Raw genomic sequence first — 7,973 nt, 5'->3', positions numbered from 1 at the left:
AGGTTGTCCCACGAGAGGCGCAACGATGATAATGGTCTTCATCAAAGATTGTCGTCAATGTTGAATACAGTCATTTATATGTTTGGCGGCGTACGATTAAGTGAAATGTCCCGTGTCATTAGGCCAGTAAGCGAAGCAGCCATGAGAAATCATCGGTTATTTACATTGAACTATCTTGATACGGAGATCGCATAGTTGAAAGTTCGGTGCGTTCAAAGTTGAACGGAGGGTAAGCGAACTGATTTCGAAAGAGTTTCATCGTCGTCATGGTGAAATCGTGAGGTTTAACAACTAAATGATAATTCTGGCCTTGGACTCACAGCTCATTGGGTTCAATGATCTGGCGCCCGAAAGCGGACATTGAATTCTTTACGGTATTCGAATAATATGGCTCTTGAATGAGTCTCCCTGGCTTATGATGCTTTTCTGCACACCCGAATGATTAACATCTCATACTGGCGGCAGGAAAGATGGAAGAATACTGATGTATCAGACAATGAATTTCTGTTAGCATTCCTGCCACCCAATGTTTACCTATATTCTTAATACTGACAGTTTCCCTTCGACGGACGGCAAAGGCAAGAATCTGTAGTTGTTGTCTTGGAATAAAATGATCATTTTGACTAGGTAGTGAAAGACAGACGTTCGGTGCTGCTTCGGAACCACCTCAGTCACCTGTTTTTCTACATTACAAAAAGTCGAGAGTTTTACGCTAACTGTCCCTTTGTACAGACCTAACCTTAATTTGTGAGCAACATCCAGGTGATTGCAAACAAGAGCACATGACCGCTCCATTGACGTTTCTCGAAAATGAATGTAGCAAATATAATTTCACAGTAACGCTTCTGGTATAATGTGATGCATTGAAAATTCTTCACTAAGTTTTCAGCAACTGTTTACCATTCTTGGTTAATTTTAGCCTAAAACCTACATTTTGTGCCCGTCTGTGAACTTTATCTCAGTAGATCTACTGTGATGTCGCACTACCGGCAAATTACATTCGAACTTGAGAGCTCAGTCGCATGCAAAAGCACCCAAACATGATCGCACGGAAGCTTGTTATATGGAAAAGTTTCTGCAGATACAGATGACCCGAAGTAAATGTATTCATGCGCAGACAACCAGAATTTATTTGGGCTCCTGTTTAGGATAGGTTATATTAGGAAAGGTGATATTTGTGTATGCACTTGTGAGGACGAAACCGCACAAAAACTTTATGGGGAAATAAGATTCCTATCCTGAAAACAACTCCTGCCTTCAACTGACGTAGTGATGCAGCTGTCAGGCCCTCTACTCCAAAAAAATGAAAACACTTTGGAATGGAATAAAACCGTATGTGGTCCTTTAAACTGGAATACGCCTGATGAACCATCAAACAAACTCACGCAATGGATGAAGGCCATTCAATAGGCCATCAAAATATTCGTGTGCCACGCTCCGGTATAAACGTTTACAAACGGCATTTGTGGATAGAAGATTAAATCCTAAGCCCACTCAATGCTTTAGCTGCCCCAATCGTGAAAAGGTTGGATGAAAATGTCAACCAGAACAGACTAATTGTTATCATGATTGAGCTTCTCAACTTCTCGTAAACTAATTTATAACATCGCACACTGCAACGCGTTTTACTGCTGTGCACGAAACTACGCTACACTGTACCATACAATACTTTACTGTATGAAAACACTAACTGCGGACCAGGTTCAAGTCAGTTTGTCTGGAAACACTTGGGTGGTTTGCAGAGCTCCGGTTCGTATACGGCGCTACATCACCCACTACCATCGAAAGCCACAGGCAGCCATAGTTAGTTAGCCTACCTGAGTGGCATAAAACGATATGTTGATTTTATTTGTCACCTAAGCCTATAATTCGTGCTACCCCGAGAGTCACTGAGCTATATTGAGTCAGTCAGGTGACTGCATACGAAACCAAGTTTTGGAAGATTAATCATGCTGCACAAGTTACAACCGAATTTAATACTCTGTAAGCGGTTTTGAAACACTCTCTCAGATGGCTTGCGTTATTGATATTCATTGGTTATTTGATCCAAAATGAAGTTGCCTCACAAATCTCGAAGGTAGGTGTCTATTTTTTTCATGCCATCCAAGAAAAGGGCTAATGACGCCCATCAGGTTGGCCATCCTACTGATTAGTCGGATAACTTAGTGCGTCGATGTACATCAAAAATACTCCGTCCTAACGCACTACTTATTCTTTTCAGCGATGTTAGGTATTAAGGACTACGTTTTCATTGTGTTAAAACTGGGAGTTCCAAAAGTTGATATTTGTAAACTGATTCAGTTTTTTTTAAACAAGAGTATTCGCTGGAGTTGGCGCTGTGACTATCCCAGTTCAAACGCCATCCTATACCAAATGAATGACATTTGAAGATGAACTAAGTGTTTTGACGATTTACCAATCGCGAATCGACGCAGTTTATTTATTCACAGCTTGGGTGGAACCGTTCATTCCAATTGATGCAAAAGTGAGCATTTACAAGTTTCCTCCTCATCCACGGGGATATGGGTTCCGATTCTAGGGTAGCCCAGAAACAACGTCGTTTAAAGTGTTACTGGGGCAAAGATTTTCATCACAATGCATATTAAGTGAATCTGGCTACTTCTCGGTTATAAAAAAATTCGTTTAGACTGTCCAGTGGCACAGCATAAGACTAAAGCTAACATTCGCGCAAGGGCACAAAGAACTTGTAGCTGTGGTTACTGTAGCGATTTCGCACATGTATAAGGGTAAGATTCTGTGAGAGCACTACGCAGCCTTTCTTGGGATACTGCACAAAAAAGTGTCTCTAATAATTCCTTGGTATGCGGAACATCCATATAATGTCAAACGGAAAGGATACTGCCAAGAAAATATGAATAGCGATACATGTCTTCGCCTACGTACAGTCTGTTCCCAAACAGAATATAAGGCTGATGAAACCGCGAGTGCTACTTCTATGCCGTTTTCCCTAAGACAGGTGAAACCGGTAGTCTAAACTTCTTAGTAGCCTAATATATATAGTGATGTGTCTATACGCAATGCTTCCGTGTTGGCAACATGTTGGCAAATGCCGTTTAGCGCACTCGTGGATAAAGTTTCACAAAAGGAAGACGAACTGTTACATCGGTAGATTTGATTACTTTTTGAATCTTATTTATCATCAGAGTTGGAGATTTGAAACATATGCGTTGCTCGTAAACTCAAGGCGAAAACTCCACTCAGCATCACCACAAAGTATGGAGAATGGATCACTTTAATTGATTCGTCATTGGCGAGCGATGCTATTGGTTGACCTTATGTTAATAACTTCCTCAGAGGTATCGCCACAGACTCTAGGAGTTTCTTGCGTAGCATTGCGGACCTTAAGTTGGCCCATCTCAGATGAACGTCTGAGACGCACTGAAGGACTTGTTGTTCAGCACCATGAAATGATAGTAGAAAACAAAAGAAAAGCAATCCCAAATAATAACAATAGTAATGGTACAGTTTACTTGGCAGTTTAAATTCGGGTGGGAATAAAGTCAGGACAATAACCGAATTCGTTCAGGAAAACAAAATTACTGCAACAAAACAGTAACGCTTCCATATTGAAATAAGGCATATTTCTACCAATATGGAAAAAATTCACAAAAGGTCAACCGAACTCATAGGTTGGGCGCGAAAATAGTTGAGATGCCTTACACAAAATGTAGTACCAAGCATTAAAAGGCAAAAAGATCATCGCTGTTAATAGCACATTGTATACCGACTCAGTGATAATTCGTCCAAATGGTCAACACGAACTGATTCTGGAGTCTTCAGACGTTCCAGAAGAACTGAGCTGGATTCACTTAGTGAAGTGCCGTTAGTCTCGTTGTTATTCTGCTGATCTCCATATACTGACGAACAGGAAAGTTCTGTCATTTCTGTGATTGATTTCAAACACTTTTCAACAGGAATAGCAACTTTTGAATCTTGGAAAGTAGTTGAGCTATCAAGAACCATTTTGAACTTATGATCTGGATGAGCTGGAAATTTGTCGTCCACTCGAACTAGTTCAATGTCATCCACCGACTCCAATACTTGCAAAAGATTTGACACTGCAGGTTCATTTCTTTCCACTGGTTCCATACTGCCACCTTTCTTAACACTCTTCCGGATGATGATATCGCCAGCTTCGTCCCTTTTGCGACCATACTGTTTTTGGCTTGCGCTCCCTAGTGTTTTGCTGCTTGTTGCGTAGTTACGTGTCAGCCTTGTGTTTGCCGCATTTTCACTATCTTCTCTGGCACTAAGTGAGTCAGAACCACTCGAGCTCGAACACGAGGAGTTTGCTGAAGATTGATCGGGAGCAATTGATGCTAACTGCGTTAACTCTTTCGTGTTAGTATGTTTTCTTTTGACATTTGGAGCACGTATACTACCTTCACATTTAGCATCGATCGTAAGCGGATAATCTGCTGAAGACACTGTGCCCGTGATGTTGACCACAAACGATGCTCGTGCCTGGATGTGTGAGGGAGAAGTGTGGAAATTTTCCGCCGCATCATTATTTAGCACACTAACTGGCGCCTTGGCAATTTCGCTTGCTTCCCCATAAGAGCAACTTAAATCATCAACTTGAACGACAGGATGACCAAAGGTCTGCTGGCCGATATTTCTCACTGCAGTGGGTTGGACACAGTCTATGGTTGTATCTTTTTCTAACGAAGAGTTGAATTCGCCTAATGATGACCCGTCTGAGTTTACGTAGTGCTCTAAATTCGGTTGGGAGACTGTACGTCGCCTCAATGTTCCAGACATTGGTTGCCTGCTCTTTTCACTATCTTTTCTATCACCAGTTTCCCCACGACTTGCACAATCGGTCTTTTTGTTATCTGTTATAACATCCGACTCGATCTGATATCCAAAATCCAAAGTCTGGTGATCTAATGGACTCGATCGGCCTGCGAACTCACCAACTAGCCCGACAGTGTCTAAGCTGTTTTCCTCTGCACAAACATATATGGGGGCTGTCGCATCCTGCTGCTCAGTCGGTGCGTCTGTCCCGACATCCTCAAAGTATTTGTACGTTTCAGATGATTCATCAATTACGACGTGGCCGAGAGTTCTGCATTCCCTCAAAACGCCCTTAGGAAGTAGTGGGTTATCGACGGAGGAAAAACTCTCATTACTTTCCAAGTTTCCCTGCACGTCTGCTGCTTCGTCACAACATGTTGGTATACGGACCGAAAGTGTTGTTTGGTGCCGGGGGAGGATTTCATGCACTAGTGGTATCTTTATCGGCTCGAGTCTCTTATTAACATCAAAACCCTGATCTAAGACATTCATGTCATGATTTTTTGATAGTGGATTTAAAATCTGCGGATTGCTTTGCGTCTGTTTGTCCCCAGTTGCCTCGTCTGGGTCAATGATGGTAAAAGGAAGTTTATTCTCTCCGATGGTATCCGTTTCTTTTGTGTGATTTAGATAAACAACACTATCTTCCTGTTCATGTGACTCACACATAAGTGCTGTGGTAATCGGTGTGGATGGTGTTGTCATTATACCCCCAGAACTTGGCAGCAACCAAGCTCCATTGAGGCTTGCACTTAACTCACTTTCCTTGGTTAAAATAGCGTCAGGCTCAAAGTTATTCATTCCTTCATCCACTGGTGTCGCCTCCAATTGGTTTGCACTTCCTAGGCTCCAGAGTTCAATATTGGCTATGCTGTCGGCTAAAACTGGGGTCTTCAAGGCGTTCTGCACCAACTGGTCAATAATATCTGTTATATCCTGCTCATCGCCAGAACAACCATTGGCTTCTAATAAACTGTCCAGTTCGATCGAATCCAAGATATCTGAGGACGACAGAGAAGAACACATGTATAAAAATTACGGTGTACTCAAACACACGAACACACATATTCCACATGTTTGTTTCTATCTCTTTTCATCCTGTACGAACTAATCAATTTATTTACGCATGCCAAGAAAGCTGAGATCTTTAAATCTGAAAAAGATGGGTCGCTATTCATAATTCCCTTTGCGTCATAGTGTACAAGTACTCGTGAAAATTCGAACCTACTCAACAGTGGCTTTACGGCGTTTTCGGATGGCCACAATTATTATGGGGGCAGGTAGGAAGAGCATCACATTACGTTAGCGGCAGTGGGGACTTTTGGTGTCCGTAACCAGGTACTGTCATGAAATTGACCAACCAAGATAGGTCACTGTTCTCTGCCTTGAAAATATTAAAACTTTCATTGAATCTTTGCCTTTTTAACAGCTTTCGTGATGTTTGGGTAGCATTTTCTACTTCTTCAATTTCATACCTCCAGCTATTTATTACCGTTGCTTATCCTGGACTAGAGCACAAAGGTACGACGTAGTGAATCTGTACTTTGGCTGTCTATCCCGTCGTCAAATTTATCAGGAAATGGTGGTTCTTTCGTCAGTTTAAACGTTAATAGCAGCCCCTTAGCGCGTTATGTTAACACGAGAACATGTTACATACTATACCAAAAAGAGTAATAATCTTTTAGACCATGGGAAATACTGAGATAAATTGCAATGTATTATTCAGTTCTTAATTGTTTTGCCCGCAGTTAAGGTTTTAACTATGAGATGTTTTACCCCAAATCTGACCGAGTCCACTAAAAACACTCACTAAGTTGGTCGTTTAAAACATTGGCTGATATAGTATGACGTAGTGTCGTATGAAACATTGTCCCTGAAATTCCGGCCAACTAATAAGCCTGGGTCGAGGCATTAGAGACTTTTAATCATATTCTCCTCTTGAAGAAAAAATATGTTCAGGGAACTAGAAAACACCAGTTTATTCCTGAAGTAACCGTTTTCCTAATAGAAGATAGCCATGGAATTTGCATCTCAAGAGGATGTTATTCTGATGTGGCTACCCTAGCGATGGAAACTATGGTTGAGTAATTGAAAGCCTTAATTCCCTTGCCCGCCCGCCTTTATTCTTTTCTTCAAAGTATGGCCTTTGAATAAATCATGTTTGTATGGCAGTGAGGCGTCAGTGTTGAACACTGATGTCATGCTGTCGATGATGATGATGGTGAGGATGATGATGATGATCAGGTGATAGCTGTAAGAAAAAGCGCGCTGGTGGGACGGTTGTCCAACTCGCATGTTTTAAGAAGGCCCCCTATACCATCATGACATAAGGTTGCAAATGCAGGAATGAAGCTCAGTTGATGTCTCAAGTAAAAGAATTGAGAAAGTAAAAAAATTACTGTCACCGAAAACTCAAGTTTCATCATTCAAGGAACCAATTTGTGAGTGCCAACTTTCAGCTAAACCAATAAAATAAACGCTCGTTTATTTTGACTGACTCACTCGATATTTTGAAGATCACTTCAGAGTATCCGCTTGTGAGTGTTCACGAATAAATATTAACAGAAATTGTGGAGTTTCCGCCCTAGCATTCACTGACATTATCTTACACGGAAATGTCATCTGGGCTTCAAGCAATGTATTTGGACTCCGTCTACTCATTAAATTTTAATTACGTCTAACTTTACGTCTCCGACCTAATCATTTTGAACGTGGTAAGGCGTTTGCTAAAACAAACAGGCTTTGCATCTTGAAGTTAATTTTGCCCGTTTTTTGTGTTAAGTTAGGGTTCTGCTGTCATCATCATCATCATCATCATCATCGAGAGCATGACATCAGTGCTCAACACCGGTGCTTCACTGCCGTACAACCATGAGGCTAACAGGTTTAGCAATGGGAGGCAGTACGACAGCACTATGTCCGTGTGGCGAAGGGTACTAGCTCGATAAATAAGTAATAGTAATCGTTCAGCTGTAGTACCCCTTCAGTGCCTACCTACCATGCCAACGAAAGGAGGCACGAGCGCATGGATACTGTCACTGTCTAAGCCCAGACAGGAGCAGTCGAGATACTGAGGTAGGGTCCGAAACTAATTCCGTAACTTGGCGTCTTAATCACAGAGTTATCTCGAGCTGCCTCGATCAATGCGAATGATT

General features: G+C 41.7%; 1 protein-coding gene across 1 annotated transcript in view; it reads right to left on the bottom strand.

The window, feature by feature from the left end:
* Positions 1-3,485: 3,485 nt before the first annotated feature.
* Positions 3,486-7,973, bottom strand: part of T265_05774 (hypothetical protein) — a gene marked incomplete at both ends in the record, with an annotated part of 19,977 nt that continues 15,489 nt past the window's right edge. The window contains one exon of the mRNA XM_009170854.1: positions 3,486-5,819. Coding sequence (XP_009169118.1) covers positions 3,727-5,819 — 2,093 coding nt within the window. The remainder of the gene's footprint in view (positions 5,820-7,973) is intronic.

This window comes from Opisthorchis viverrini (genome assembly GCF_000715545.1).
Source record: "Opisthorchis viverrini unplaced genomic scaffold opera_v5_106, whole genome shotgun sequence".
NCBI classification, from domain to species: Eukaryota; Metazoa; Platyhelminthes; class Trematoda; order Opisthorchiida; family Opisthorchiidae; genus Opisthorchis; species Opisthorchis viverrini.
This window is presented reverse-complemented; position numbering and strand designations above follow the sequence as displayed.